General features: G+C 43.3%; 1 protein-coding gene across 6 annotated transcripts in view; it reads left to right on the forward strand.

Moving 5' to 3' along the window:
- The window catches only part of LOC308313036 (nucleosome-remodeling factor subunit BPTF-like), a 54,808-nt gene that overhangs the window by 20,828 nt on the left and 17,286 nt on the right, over positions 1-16,694 (forward strand). For 4 of the 6 annotated variants that reach the window (XM_080759896.1, XM_080759897.1, XM_080759901.1 and 1 more), the window contains 9 exons: positions 134-2,189; positions 5,376-5,500; positions 6,615-6,767; positions 7,213-7,363; positions 7,882-7,921; positions 8,782-9,007; positions 10,924-11,076; positions 16,074-16,204; positions 16,313-16,430. In XM_080759896.1, the coding sequence (XP_080616022.1) occupies positions 134-2,189; positions 5,376-5,500; positions 6,615-6,767; positions 7,213-7,363; positions 7,882-7,921; positions 8,782-9,007; positions 10,924-11,076; positions 16,074-16,204; positions 16,313-16,430 (3,153 nt within the window). The remainder of the gene's footprint in view (positions 1-133; positions 2,190-5,375; positions 5,501-6,614; positions 6,768-7,212; positions 7,364-7,881; positions 7,922-8,781; positions 9,008-10,923; positions 11,077-16,073; positions 16,205-16,312; positions 16,431-16,694) is intronic. The other 2 variants (XM_080759900.1, XM_080759898.1) reach the window with 2 other exon arrangements.

The following is a 16,694-nucleotide window of genomic DNA, read 5'->3' on the forward strand; positions in this document are numbered from 1 at the left end:
GGACAAAACGTACAAAGTGGAACATTTCCTTCCTTTGAAAATAGCTCCTGGAAATTCAAAGTACATATCCATAGGCCGATAGATAGATCATAGGGCAATAGAAATTACATCTCAGTTTTTCTCTTCCCATCAGGGACCAAGACGGTGCAAGAGGACGAATCCATGAAGGCAGAGAACACCGAAAGCTCTGAACGTCCCTTCAACTACGACGTCGTGGACGTCAGCAAAGGCTTCCTCACCCGCATCGCCTACAAGAAGGTGGTCAAGGCCTCCAAGCTGGATGGTTTATTAGAGCGCCGCGTCAAGCAGCATGCCATGGAGGAAAAACAGAGGCTACAAGCCTTGACCTCCAAACCTCAGGGCCTTACTCAACCTGCAGTGAGTGCAGTCACTCCGCTTCGGCCGCGGCAACTCCTCCCACCCCGCGCTCTGGTCTCGGATCAGCTCACATCAGGTGTTACTGTAAAATTGGAGGAGAAAACTTCCACAATGCCTGCTGCTGGGTCGGCCGAGGTCAAAGAGGTGATTAAGGCTGAACCTTCTAAAGTTGTAGACAGGACTACTGTGCCTCCTCTTCCTCTCTCTGTTCCAGACAATGCGTCCAAAGACCCTGCAGGTGGAGCACAAGCTTCACCACAGAACCAAACTGCCACAATGCACCGGACAGAGCAGGGACACTTGGGGGAAAGGACTACAGGGCCTGCAGGGGATAGTTTGGACACGTCAAAGCAAGAGGTTAAAGAAATAACACCTCAGCTGCCTCAGAGTTTGTTTGCACAACAAACGGCTTGCTCACCTTCGGAAATTAGCAAGTCTTCTAGTTGCAACACGGGGCCCCAGGTGGGTACCCTGAACTCGAACTCGGTATCAACAAGTACACACATTTCTGAAAATGTCAGCTCTGAACATCCGAGCACGGAGGAGAATCGCAAGGGGCCAAAGGTGAACAATGACATAACACAAGGCATTGGACAAAGTAGAACTGAGGGCATTAGCACAGTCACCACTCAGCAACTTCCTCTTTGCCGTCAGGTGAATGGGAAGGACACTTTGGAGACCAAAGACATGGTGTCCAAGTCTTTGGTGGCTCCGAACCATGAAGCACTCAACAGTGCCGACGTCAAGATGAACAACACGGGTGAAGGCGAAGGAGATAGTCTCGTCAGTTTGCCAAGGGACAATGGTCAGCAGAAGGCATTGGTGAACGGAGATGTGGCCGCCGTGAACGACGCGGTTCGGGGCAAGGAGCCCAACTCGTCTCCCAGGGTAGAGGCGGAGAGCAAGGTAACGGTATCGGATCAGGACTACCAGCCTCCGGTGAAGGTAACGGTATCGGATCAGGACTACCAGCCTCCGGTGAAGGTAACGGTATCGGATCAGGACTACCAGCCTCCGGTGAAGGCAGCCAGAGTGGAGAACAATATAGATGCACTTGAAGCGGACACTCGGAGCACCGCTGCTCAGCACAACCAATCGAGCAGCACGTCGTCGGAGACCAAACATACTCCGGCAGTCAAGGTCATTCGGATGGCACCCTCTCCGATACCCTCGGCGGAAGAATCCAGTCTGAGTAACGATTTTGCGGAGGAGAACGGCAACAGTGGCACGACGGTTACCCAGGTAACCACCACTATGACGACGTCCACGACAACAGTCACCACGGAGACGAAGGTTGTCAAGGTGCCGCCGCGCTCGCCCGGAGACGTACCCACTTCTGCGGGGGCCTCGACGACGGAGAGCAGCGCGGTGTCCACCCTCACTACGATGACCAAAACGACAGTGACTAAAATCCGCTCGCCAACGCCCGACAGTCAGTCGGAGGACAGCCAGAGTGAAACGGTGACACAGGAGCAAAAGGTGACACTGCTGTCCTCCAGCTGTAAGTCGACCACAGATCCCAGTGGGATCACTACGAACCAAGAGCTGTCGTCGTCGACCAAGTCTCGTGTTCGCCTGCTCAAGTTTTCCCGTACCAAGAAGACACGCTCGGACACCGCCTTACCGTCGTACCGCAAGTTTGTCACCAAGAGCTGCCGGAAGAGTATTTTCGTGCTGCCAAATGACGACATTAAAGTGTTGGCGAGGCGGGGCGGATTTCGAGAAGTGCCCATCTTCAGCTACAATGCCAAGCCATCTGCGGATATCTGGCCGTATCCCTCACCCAGGCCTACGTTTGGCATCACATGGAGGTAGGCAACCTCTGTCTCACACAGGCGCGCGCGCGCACACACACACACACACGTACACGCACTCGCACTCTCTCTCTCACACACAAATATACTATAGACATTATATTGAGGGAACTTGTACTAACCCACAGCCATCTGACAGATGCATAAGTAAATGTGAACCAAAGGGAGAAAACCAAAAGATATTAACATTTTTCTCTGTCTTGGAAGACAAAGCACTTGATACGAGGACGCTCAGTATTTGACAGTCAAATATTTATGTTTTGCAAATTAATAAAACGGAAAGTATAGCTCAGTTCATGATCTGTGGCTCAGATAAAAAGAGAAATATGGGCAGAAGTTATGAGAGTTGGAACAGTAAGTGCACTCATCGCAACAGTGAGCCAAAAGTTCATCAGCCATAATTTATTACACAACATTTTAGGAAGTCACCGTTTAAAAAAGAAGAAAGAAAATCAAATAAGTGGATGAAATATTGTAGTCAAGCTAGTGTATGACTTGCTGCAGCCGTGAGACTGTCTAAATTTAACAAATAAAACATTGTGGAAATTAGGGGTGTGTGTAAACGGGGCTGCCCCTAAATGTTTACAAAATAACATTTGGTTATTCTAAATATATATATATATTATATATATCACATTTTTATTTTTTCTTATAGGTCTTATAGATCGAAATGTGCTCAATTTTGATTATTTTCTGGGTGTACATTTTAATTCATTCATTTATTTTTTACAATTCGAAGAAACATTTTCAGAATTGTCGTGTACACATCCCTTAAAAAGTATTCTTGGCTACCTTCTTGGGTACAAGTACCTTGGACATAATGTGATTCAGAGTGTCTCAGTTTATTTTACTTGCCAGGGTACACCACTTTAAAACTCATTTTCCATCAATTAAGGTTTTAAAGGTTATATGGAGGCTTTGGACATTTTCACCAGTGTCACAACACTGTAGAAAAACACCTGCCTTTTTTGTCACAGTGGTGTTAAGAACAACGATTGATTTTCCAGCCACAAGTCTGAGCCATGTCTAACGGTACGGTACAGCATTGATATACTGAAAATAAAAATGGAATGGAAGATAATTCATCTCTAATACCTTAAACGACTTAATTATTAGCTGACTGTGTGAAAGTTTTCCCAGGACCTGACTATTTATTTCTTTTTTTGACCCTGCCGCAACGCCACATGGCATGGGGGCTCTGCTGATTTGTAGTTTAAGAGAATTACACACATGGGGTGATGCGCTAAAATTGCCTTCCCCGTCCACTTTAATTAAAACCTGCTGTTTAAAACGTGAGGTGACAGAGGGAAGGCAATCGCCCGTCAAACTGTCTCCTGCTTTCACAGCCGTGCCGTGTCCTCTGTTGTCCGTTTATGTCTTCCTCCTCCCTCCCCGTCTGCCATCCGTGGTCTGCGGCCGTGTTCTGGCCCGGAGCCACGTGTCACACGGAGTCTCTGGAAAAGATTCACATTTTGGATTTGAGTTAAAGTATCTACTGCAATATAGAAATATTATCTGGTTATTACCTGGAAAGTCCCAAATTCAAAATGTTCTTTAGTAAAAGGTATTGGCATCAAAATGTAATTAAAAGTAGAAAGTACTCATTGGAAAAAGTTTCAGTATTTCAAATGTATAAAAATCATTGAAAATAGCAGATCTAAAAGCTCACAATGTGTCTCATCACGACACATTGTGTAGCTTGTAGATATGCTATTTCGATCCAAGATCTAGTGGAGTAGAAGTAAAAGTATTGTACTCAAGTAAAGTACAAAATGGTACAGTACTTAAGTACATGTACTTAGTTACTTTCCACCACTGGAAACAGGGGACCTCAGAGTTCCAGAGCAGACGTGAATCATCTGGCGGTCAGAGAAGTGTCAGGATGTCCATGTTGTGCGATGCAGGCCGAGAGATGTCTTGTCCTCCGCTAGTCTGTGGTCACTCGCTGGAAAAGGGGGATATCTTTCCCCTTCTCCCTGTCCCCGTCATGTGTTTATAGATGTGCAACATATTTTTAACTGACCATAAAAAAAATCATTGTTGGGACAGTGACCACAGACATGAGGAAGGAAGGAATTTTTACCTCAAATAAATGACTGCATAAAATGATTCATTAAAAGACACTATCCTGTCATCCTATTTTGTATATATTTTTATATGTTTTGTTTATTTTTTATTCCAAAACTGTTTTGCTAACGCCCTGAAACAGTTTATTGAATTAAACCGGCTACATTCATCCCTTTGAACTTTGAGCTGCTGACACTTTTGTGCCTTTTGTCAGTATTCATATTAGTAATAATCTCTGAACCTCAAAAGATCACTGTGTAACATGATGTATTAAATGTGGCAAGCAGTCATTCTATGACTGAATCACAGCCTTGAGTCCAGTATAGTGGTACCACTTGTTCCAAGGATGACGTTCAGATTCACAGGTCATCACAACCATGGCGCCAGGACCATGAAAAAGGGCAAGGACCCCAATGGACAATACTCAAGTCATGATGCATTGCACACACAGCGAGACGTGATTGAGTTTGTCATTCGTTTAGAGATATAAAATTAGGTTTAGGTGTGGATTTGGTGTGTTTTAATTAATTAGACTTACAGTCAGTTAGGCACTGTGGTATAAGTTTGGGTGTGGTGTTTGGTGGGGTTAAGGTTAGGGTAAGAACCTGGGAGGGGGTTAGTAACTAACCATTTCCAAAAATCCCCCAGGGCCAGCGGAACAAGAAATATTCTTTATCTAATTTATTGCCTCTCTGAAATTGTTTATGCTCAATCCACTGAAAAAATACCATTGCTTGCTATATAGACCACTACTGCATTTTCAAATGGCAAGTGGTTGCAGGCTTGTTCCAAGGAATAAGGGATTTCTCTTGACTAAGGGTTTCATGTGATGTGCTTGGCGTTCAAGTCAAGTTGATGAAACATGACTATGATTTAATTGGTATAATGATAATAATAATGTTGGTTTAAGCCTGTACATTGCTGTAGCATTATGACAGCAATGTACACTATGTTCTTCCAACGCACATTTATTTATTTAATTAGTCTCATTCAAAGACTCATATCTCCTTGGAAGTGTGTTTTACATTTGCCATATATAATATGGTTGGTAATGCAGAATGTGCGTTTGTTGTGGCGATGTTAAACTACGAACGCATCTTGTCTCTCTGTGTCCAGATATCGTTTGCAGACGGTCAGGTCGCTGGCTGGTGTGAGTCTGATGCTGCGGCTACTGTGGGCGTGTCTAAGGTGGGATGACATGGCCGTCAAACCCTCCTCTGCGGTTGGCACCACACGCACAGGTAGATCAACATCCAACCAATCAACACATTTACATCTATGCTGTCATATCAACTTGCAAAAGGATAATCTGGGTCCTTTTATAGTACACTACAGTATTTTACAGTGTGATACAGGAATTCTACTTTATGTTTTTTCATATAGACAGCCATTATTTTCCCAGGGTGAGCGGCATGATAAAAGGGTAGTTAGGGTGACATCTGATATCAGCCCTCGGCCTGCTGAGCCCCCACCCACCCCCACCACATGATTTCTGACCACTCCCGGCCACGACACTGTTTGCTATTAAAGTCTTTCTGCTCCCATCCCGCAAAAATGTTAAATGACTGGTAATCTCGCATAGCCAGATTGAGGTCTGGCCGAGCTATGTGAGATTAAATTACCGGAGTTAAGTTTACATCATAGTTGGCTATCGGAAATGACCAGATTTGGATGTGTTTTTTTACATGTATGCTTAAGTCCAATAATATTTTATACCTCATTTTCATATAATTTAGTTTTTTATCCCGTGCTCATTATGCACCAGCAGTGGGTAGCATAATGAGGGAGTAAAGACAACCCACACATTTATGTCGCGTCAGTTCTACAAGAATCCTGTTGCAGTCTAGTAGCCACCACACTGGCATGTGAATGAATCCTGTTGCAGTCTCCTAGTAGCCACCACACTGGCATGTGAGCAACCGCTTTTGCTGCGTTGAAATATCAAATTATATTTTCATTTGTTTTATGTTTTTTTGGTATGTGATGAAGAACCTGAACCAATTATTGCCCGGCTTTCGAATGCCGTAATCTTATATCCATCACATAGTTGGTAGTTAACGGTTGTTCAAGGTTTTTTCAGGGAGGTAAGTATTTGTAAAATAACTGAATACTACTTCACAAATGCATCTTTGTGTTACTTGTTGGCACCCCACCCTTACGTTTTAGGCATCTATCTACCAGCACACACACACACACACACACACACACACACACACACACACACACACACACGTGTATATACATATACAAAACAACCAACCTAATTTCAGAAAATGTAGTTGCGTGTTTGAATTCTTTGGTAGTGCATTTTCCCTCCATTTTCTTGGGCCTCTCCTCATCGCCATACAAACCCAGCCCTATCCCCACTCATTGCCACAGAGCAATCCGAGACGGAGATCACCACCACCGAGATCATCAAGCGCCGTGACGTCGGCCCCTACGGCATCCGCTCCGAGTACTGCATCCGCAAGATCATCTGCCCCCTGGGTGTCCCAGAGACTCCTAAAGGTTAGAAGACCTTGTTCACGTCTCTGCTTGGAGCGTATATGTTTTTATTTTTGTCTCTTTTTGTGTCTGTATACACATGTTCACTAAACGGTTAAATAAAAAAAGACACAGATGCTTTAAATCAAATCTTTTCTTCTGGCGGTCCCTGAAACCACATATTTGTGGTCCTTGACTTGAAAAAGTTTTTTACCACTCATTTTCAACATTGAACTGTCATTAATTTAAGAGTTGGTGTCATGTGATCAGTGACATCACGTCCGTGTACTCTGCAGGCCAAAGTGTACACCGACATGATGTCACTGATCAACCCCAAGATCTTGAATTATTTCCACACAACTCTAAGTTATATTAATGACATGGTTCAATGTTGAAAATGAGTGGTATTCCCATCTCTCTCTCTCTCTGACACACCAATGTCCCTCCACCTCCCTGTGCACCCTTCCAGAGACCCATACTCCACAGAGGAAGGGGCTGCGCTCCAGTGCGCTGCGGCCCAAGAAGCCGGAGCCCACCAAGCAGACGGGCCCCGTGGTGCTGGAGACCTGGGTGGCCGAGGAGGAGCTGGACCTCTGGGAGATACGAGCCTTCTCAGAGAGGTCAGAGAGACAGAGGTCACAATGCCTGGATCCATTCAATAACAGCAGCAATAAAAAGTCAATATGAATTATTGTGTTTCCTGCATACAACATGGACAAAGCCATTTACTCACCTACTGTAGGCAGCTAGAATGCCCAATTTATAATTGTGATCTCTTCCAGATCAGGAGGAAAGTGTGTTCTATGTTGCAATAATGTCTAGCAAGTTGCAACATATCTTGTCAGCTTGATGTTAGCCATCGTCTTTTAAAATAACATGGCTTATTAGCCACAATCTAATGACGGTAAGGTTATTTTATCCATGCTGTGGGCATATTGTTTTCTCTTACCAAAATGATTTGTCTGAGGTGAGAGGGATTGTATACTAGGGACAGCTGCTAAACAACACATGCCAAGCTTGTGCTGCTGCAAGCCATTCAGTTTCCATTTCTTGTCAACCACCTTGATCAATATTTTAGGGTAATTCAATTCAGTGTTGTGCATAACTTGCATTGATGTTTGTAACATTGGTGTTACAGGGTAGAGAAGGAGAAAGCCCAGGCTGCAGAGCAAGCCAAAGTGAGTAGATGTTTTGATTGTTGTTTTCCCATCAATCCACACTTTAATTCATCTCTTCAACTGGAGACTGAGGGACTGGAGAGATTGACGTCTGTACCTGGTCAATATTATTATTATGCAAATTAGGGGCGGTGGCTCAGGGGTAGAGTGGCTGGATGGTAACCACAGGGTTGCCAGTTCGAACCTGAGCTCCCCCAGAGTTAGTGTCGAAGTGTCCTTGAGCAAGACACTGAACCCCTAATTGCTCCTGATGTGTATGAATGTGTGTGTGAATATGTGAATGTAATGCACAATCTATGTAAAGCGCCTTGGATAAAGGCGCTATATAAATGCACAATTTACCATAATCAATGAGTAGCAGGTCATTATTTATAAATAAACCCCAAGAGGGTGATTAGACCCTGACATGAAGCTGAGTGGTCTTTATCTTCCCCTTTTCTCATCCTGCTTATTACACAGCTACACTTAAACATCATAGACTCTAAACTAAAGTAACAACAACGCACATTTTAAGGGATTTCATTACATTATGCCAGGTGCGTTCAGTGCAACGCAGTCTGCTCAGCAACCAACTTCAAATAATTTCAAAAACATTATTGAATGTACTGTTTAGCTGTAAATGACATTGTGTGTTTATTTACACAGCAGCTGATGTTGGATATGGGCACAAATAAGGCAACACAGATTGATATAAGCCAGGTGCTCTGAGTCTTTGATTAGACAGTGGTCTGTTATTGAGTTCTGTGGTCATTATTTAAAAAAATAAGATGGTTGAATTCAATGTTCTGAATCAAGCATTCAACCAAGCAGTGTAATAATGCGTATTATTGTTGACTCAGTCTAACATGGATTTGTTGCAGAAACGTCTTGAGCAGAAAACGGTCTCGTCCAGCGTGACTCCCCCGGGTATCCCCACCACAGCAGCCACGACCCCCAAAGTCATAGTTGGCTCATTGTCGGGCCAGGTTGCCCCCGGAACCAAGGTGGTGCTGACCACCAAGTTGGGCACCCCTGTCACATTCCAGCAGAACAAAAACTTCCAACAGTCCTTCGCTACCTGGGTCAAGCAGGGTCAGAGCACACAAGGTATGTGAAAGGTGGCCCCAGCTGGTTTCCCTTGAGCATGATGAGGCTGTGAAGCTGCATTAACATTATGAATCACATCTTGACATCATCAAGATGTGATTCATAATGTTAATGATTTTTTTCAGACCTCCGGTTCTAGGAAACACAGAATGGGGGGACTTTTTTATTATTTCAGCTCTAAGGTATATTAATGACATAGTAAAATGTTGAAAATTAGTGGTATGCCCCTTTAAGGACCAGCAAACTAAATGTATGCAATACAATTTTTTTCTTCTTCTTTTTTTTTGTTTTTAATCTTTCTTGTTCAAAACATGCAACAGCAACTACTGTATATCTGCCATTGCAAATGAAAGGATTTCTGTCATTTCATCAATGGCAACTGTTCTATAGAGTATAAACAAGTGCGTTTGTGATTTGTGAAGTGTCTGGAAGTAGCGCTTGCTCTGTCTTCTCTTGGTCTCGCTCGCTCTCTGACCCTCTACCGCACTCTATCATCCTCTCTTGGGCGTTTTCCGTTTGCTGTCCAGAGGCAATACAGTGACAATTTTAACTATCCAAACCGATAACAAAACAATATACAAAAATAAAAGAAAGGTGCAATTCTGGGAAATTGCAAATGTGGTTGCACTGACACGAGTGAGTCGCAAGGAATCCACTGGGAAGTGAACTCTGTCTTACCATTTATATATTGTGATGTCATGTGAAGCATGACTACAGTGTGTGAAGCATGACCAAAAGCTTCACTTTTCTGTGGTGCAAAAGTTAACAAAAAGCAGGCTCGATTTGCTGGCAAAGACTGAGAACAATAGTGTGTTGCCTATAGCAACCACACTAAAAACAAATCACACTTGTGGGAAGTGAGGGGTGCTCTTATCATCATACATCACATTCTGTGCTCAGCCAATCCAATCATTTCCGTGGTACAAACAAACAGACACACAAAGCTGGCCTTTGGGCTAGCACCCCTCAAAAATTGGGGGGGAATTTGGATTGTTGCAATCATGAAAAAGCTATAACTTTCTGAGGATTCTGATTACTTCAAATAAATTCTCTCTTTTTTTCGGTTCATACATACAACATACTATTTGTAAAGGCAAATATGAGTGAAATGCTCTCATTGTAGAGCCGATGTGGTCTCCTTACTTCCTCTTCCCTTCAAATCAGGAGAATCTGATGTTTCCATCACTGCCAATCAAAGCAAATATATATATATATATATATAATAATAAATGAATAATAATATATCCCACTTCTTTACACCTGTAAGCCTGTGATGTGACAATAAGGTTAATTCTATACCCATGCCAACTGCAAAGCCATTTATCCTGGAAATTAATTAATGTCGTTTGTTAACCTTTACCATTAAAGACTAAAGCCAGATGTTAGTGGGTGTTTTTTGTACAGTGGGAAAGGGGCTTAACTGTCCACATTTTGTTGATCAAAGGGGTTTTGGGTTATACATGTTTGAGAGATGTATTTACATATGTGGCGTGTTTGTTGCTTGACTGCAATAAATCACACCAGGGTTCTAATTTACACAATTTATCTTCGCATGGAAACTCTTCTTGGAAATTACTTAACTTCCTATTTACACTTTCTGTGTATATGTAATCTGCTTTTTCCTCTTGATTTATTCAAAGCTACGAATTACATTTTCATACTAAACACTTTCAGTCAGTTTGTCATCAGTTGGAACATCAGATCAATTTGCTTACCTGTCCTCACCATAATATCATTTATCACATAAAATCTTTTGAAATGTGTGTGCAACTGTGCAGTGTGCACTTTTATATATTTGTAAATATTTGTAGTAGTAGTAGTAGCAGCCATATATCATCGTATTATATTCGGTTTATTTTGTAATGTGCTATATATATTATTTATATGATGGTGGCATTTTTGGGTTTTCCTCTTAGGAGCATCAGGAACCGTAACCACCGTGTCCACGTCTGGTGGACAGACCTTCCAGATTACCGGCACCACCGTAGGGGGCAAGGTTCTGACTGCCAAGCTGCCGCTGCCTGCCAACAGCAAGATTGTAACGGTCAACGTGCCAACCACGCAAGGAGGTATGCTTATGGTACCTTTTTTAAACAAGCTCCACCTTGAGCATAGAACATCATACTGTAAATGTTCAGCTTTTTTTTTCCAATGTAGCCTTTTCCTTTCCATCCAGCATCCATTTTGAGATGTTCATATTGGTGTTTTTACCCCAAGGGAGACCACACCTGAGACGGTTCAAATATGTCGGAGCATCCGATTTAGGTCTGAGATAAGTTGTTGTCGTCAGTTAAAAGCCTTTTAGTGTGCCAACCACGGACTTGGCTCTGTAGACGAATGGCATCTGTCTGAACTCATTTGCTGAACTCTGAGCTATTTCTTCCAGCTGCTGGAGGCATCACCAGAGACGTATGATTTATTTTTTTGTCTTCAAATTGGGTACAAATTGGACATGCCTCTTTTCCTTCATTGCAACTGTCGGTATACCAAGGATCCTGCAGCTTCAGACGGACTTAAAATATTGAGCTATGCAAAACCGTCTCCTTATTTTCTGCCACACTGTTGAATTAATCAGAGGTCTGGTCTTAACAGTTTTGTCCAGACTATCAAGAAATGTGCAGGAAGTTTTATTAGATTTGAATGCGAAGCAGTCAGTTATTCTCCTCATTCCTAGTGATGTACTCTTTTGTTATTAACTACTGATTTAGTAGTTAATAACATTTGTAGAACTTGCCTTAATGGGTTAATTGTTTAGACGCTATCCTCTTCTTATACCTAGTAACCATATTCACACTGCTGCTGCAATTTTGTTCATGCTCGTTATACCAGAGTATGACGATACTTGTCAAAGTATGACAATAAAATGGCTACCCTGTGAATATAGTCAATCACTCTGGTAGCATGCACCTTGGCTTGAGGCCTCCCCTACAGTCTTTGCAGGCCGGGTTATGTCCCTGTTTTATTTTCAAGTGACCGCCAACACAATAAGCACTGTGGGCCCTGCTCCCACATCACACAACCACTACAGTCCAGTGTGCTGACCTACTGTGAGCCTGCCTCACTGTGGCACACGCCGTGAGTCAGTGGCTTAGTCTGGAGTGGCGCATCACTGCCTGGTTATGTCCTGTCGGCATGGTAATCTAATAAGAAAAGCTGTTATTTTGGTTGGATGGTTTTGTGGACGCTAAACTTGTGTAGTCTGAGATTCTAAATCCAGACATTGCTTTTGAAGTACTTCTTACTAAAAGAAAAAAGGTCAATATTGACCCGACAGATGAGGTGACGGTTGATGCTGAGCAACCGCCTGGGCCCGTCTGTGGTTCTGTCGGGTAACGGGATGATGAATGGCTCATAACACCTGTTAGAGGTGGTCCTGGTTCAAATGGACCGAACAATGTGCATTAGCAATACACCCATCCATCTACCGGTACATTACATGGGAAAGGTGGTTGCACCAGATGAAATATCAGAGAATTATGTGTAAGTAAGCTATTCCATTATACAGTTAATGGTTTCACTCCTATGATGCAGTTCACTTAGCCAACCCGCTTGTTCGAAGCTTAGCAAAGCTGTGCCTCTGTGATTCAGTGCCGATGCCTTAATCAAGTATTTTATCACATTGATCCAACTATTATGGGCAAAGAAATGCTTTAATAAGCTTTAAGCTTAGTAGTCATGAAGAAAATGTTGATTGATTTAGGGTCAGGGTTAATTTTGTCAACTAAAGCTATGATGAAAAATGTTCGATAAACTCAATAACTAAATGATATCTAAGCTACGATGACAATATGAATATTGAATATATATATATAGACAATTTCGTCAACAAATAAAAACTAGACGAAAATGTTAGGGAGGTACTAGTGGAGAACAAAAATCAATGCATGGTTGAAAATCGAAACCTGTTGAATTTTAGTCTGACTTGATTTAGTTGACTAAAACCTTATGCTGTTTAGTCAATTAAGACTACTAGACCTGTACATGCCCAAGCAACTTGGGAACCTAATTATACCCGTTGTCAACTCGTCATAGCACCCGCTTTAACTATCTGTCTGTGTCCCTTTTGTGCCCATACTGTATATGGGGATCTCTGTATCTGTCTGTCTGTCTGCCTGTGCCTGAAGAGTGCAAAAGTGGACTGGTTAAGTAATCAATTGGCAGGTGTGTGGTTGCCATTGCCATGGCAATCAATTGGCAGAGGCTGGAAATTGCACAGGTGAGAGGACTTGGCCTCATTAGGCCCACTGGCAGAGCCAGAGGCTGGAAATTGCACGGGTGAGGGGATTTAGGCTGATTTGGCCCACTGGCAGAGCCTGACCATAGCCTTTTGTGGTGGTTCTGGAGAACCGTGAGTCCAACCGACTCGATACCGGGCACTGCACTCCCTGCGGGCCTGTGGATTGCGTGTTGATTGAAATCGGTGGGGCAAACGGTTCTCAAGTTACGTGCATTACAACCGTACACACACGCAGACAGACACACACACACACACACAGACGTGGTGCATTTATAGTAGGATTCACTAAAACTAAAACAATTTCAGATGACAGAATTTTGACCTTGAAACTAAATCAATCTGTGCTGTCCTGTCACAGTTAACACTGTTTAGGATAGAGATAGCAGCCCCCCCTCCACACACACACACACACACACACACACACAAAAAGGAAGAAGATGAAGGGGGGGGAATCGTCTTTGAAGGGGAGACTTGCAGTTGAGGTGGAGTGAAACCAGTTAAAGGACATGTATATTTATCCAGCATGACTGTTTGGCCACTGTTTGTTTTGGAAGGTCTTAAGGAAGTTAAGCAGGAAAACAAGTTTACCGTGAGGTCTGCTTCCCCAGACAGGTAACCCTCTATGGAGGGATTCCATTTTTCTTTTTCCCCCCTTTACTTTTTTCTCTCTTCCCCCTGCCACTGAATGAAAGTGTGCCACTACACTCGCTAGTCTCGCTACTCCATGACTCTCTCTGAAACAGCTAGGCCATAGAAGTGAGTGTTTGATGTGAGACCAGAGCTGCAAACTCCCCAGGTCTTACGACCGGGGGGCTTAATGTGCCCTGTTTGAAGAGGGGCACCCTTGATGTTAGGTTTACCTGCTTGCTCGTGGTTGAAAAAAAGGAAAAGGTATGTTGGGGGGGGTGCAACACTCCAGGGGCTTAGAGAAGGGTTTCCGTTTCAGGCCTCGGTTCACGTGAGCTCCAAAAGACGTGGAGCCCCAGCAAACAAATATGAAGTGTGCCCTTTGTCAGAATGAAGTCGAGATGTAGCGTCTCAACTCATGCATGATTCATAAGGGCCTTCACACATGATGGGGGCAAAGCAGCCTGACTTTCAGCGCACCTTTTGAAGATTTTGTTGACCTTGTTCGGCTAATATTTACAGTGGTCATGATCTAAGGCCGGCGGCTTCGAAAGACAGGGAGCCTACAAATAATTCATTGAGTGATATCAATACCAGCCCTCCACCCAACCACCACTTGTCCTGTGTAAACTTGTTGCCACTTCTTCAAATACATAAATTGCATTATGGAGATTCTGGGTACTACTTACGCAAGGAAGCAGAGTTCATTTTTAACATTGTCTGCTATTGACGTATACATACGTGTTTCAATCGCCAACTGGTGTCTGCGTTTGATATATATGTTTTATACCGCTTTATATGGATCTGAAATGTCACCGCTAAAAAACAACTTTTTGACCTGAGCCGGTTGCTAGGCAACGCCTTGCTTTCCCCTGCACGCACAGCGTGCTCACACATGCCTAGACTACTGTTATAATTGGGATCTTTACTCAAAAACTACGCCGCTGTCCATTGTGCTGATCAGACGTCCGAGGTTCGGATCTGATTTCAGATTTTTCATCGCATCGCGCTCTGAATATAAACGTTTCAAGAGAAACATCGCTAGCGTGAGCTAATGCTAACATTAGCCTTTTCCTACTATAGAGACACACGGGGACTACAAATTTCACGCCCCCAAATGAGACCGCGTCCTCACTTCTGGTCTGTTAGAACGGTGTACTATAGACCAGCCCATAGAAGTGATTTGAATAAAAATATGTTTCCATATGTATGAAGTGTCTTTGTCAACATATATTGATGTTTTCTCAATAGAGGATGTATTTCACATTTAATTTACCACTTGAATGAGTTACCCATAATGTTAAGAGAGTAGAGGGGAGACGGCAGATAGAGAACCTGACGCTTTTAAGGGACGTCACTGCCTTTACAAGGCTACGAGCGCCGACTTTGAAGAGTGGAATTCTCAATAATACATCCCGATCCCGACTGACTTTGTTATTCATGTCTATATTTTGAACATGTCACAGTCTTACTAATATGTTCTACCTACCGCGGAGCTCCGACGGTGTGTTTTACCGTTGTCAACTTGTTGTATAATTAATTTGGATGAATAGTTGGGAAAATAACCCAGCTAAATGGAGTGACATTATATATCCTGACATTTTCATATCTAGTGAATTCTCAGTATTAATAATTATTCTTGCAAGATGCTGTTTAGATAATTTTCCACAAATAAAAAGAAACGCAACAAATATATCTGTGTATTGAAAACCTCAAGGGATGCGACCGTGACGTATATACCGTGCGCGAACTTTAACTTGAAATTTACAATTAGAGTATATTATAGTACATTGTGGATTTTATATTTAGATGGCAGGTATGTGACATTGAAAAGGACAAATCAAACATATGGGACACTTTATTAGAACACAAGAAAAATCGCTACAGCCTCAGTAATCAACCAGTGAAATAAGGGTATTTTATGATTGTATGTATTTGTATTGTATGTATTTTAAGAACTGTCTCATTTGGGGGCGTGAAATCTGTAGTCCCTGTGTGTCTCTATGGAGATCTGCAAACCTCCGAGTGGGAAAACGGAATGACAGACTTGTGATGGGCCACGTAACTAGACGTCAGTACTAGACGTCAGTAGGCCCCCACGCAGGATTGTCAGCGTTCGCCCCCGACAGCACCGGCCCCCAACGCGTTGGCGTTGTCTGTGTCACGCTAGTTACGCCCCTGACCCCCCTCTCTCTATCTCAGGTATGATTCAACAGAAAGTGTTGGGGATCATCCCAACCAGTTCGGCAGGCGGTGCCCAGACCTACACCACATTCCAGCCCCGCACCACTACGCTCAGCATCAGGCCCAACACCCCTGGCTCCCCTCAGCAGGTAACTACCGGAACTACTGGCCTGGATTGGACGGAGACATTTTCCAACTAACTGTTGATTGTTTCATTCTGAGGTTAGCAGTGGTTTGACTCATTGTGTGCTTTCCAGGTGCTGACCACTGGAGGTCAGATCCGTCCTGGAATGACTGTGATCCGAACTCCCATCCAGCAGGCAGGAGCCCTGAGCAAGAACATCCTCCGTACACCCGGCCTAGTGGTCCAGCAAGGTAAACCTCTCTGTCTCTCAGTTTCTCAATCTCTCTCTCTTTCTCTCGCTCTCTCGGCTCATAAACCTCTCAGCTACACACTGATTTAAATCGCAATTCGATCATACCCCATTATTAAGGCAAGGGAGTTCATGGAATGTGCATATGTATGAGCCGGTCATTTATGCACTAAGCCCAACCCGATAACCCCATTGAAACACCTTGAACAAACCATGTAACGGAGTATGAAAAAGGGTTTAATGATTAAACAAGTTTACATTTCAA

This window comes from Protomyctophum bolini, assembly GCF_963924005.1.
Source record: "Protomyctophum bolini genome assembly, chromosome: 3".
In the NCBI taxonomy this organism is placed as follows: Eukaryota; Metazoa; Chordata; class Actinopteri; order Myctophiformes; family Myctophidae; genus Protomyctophum; species Protomyctophum bolini.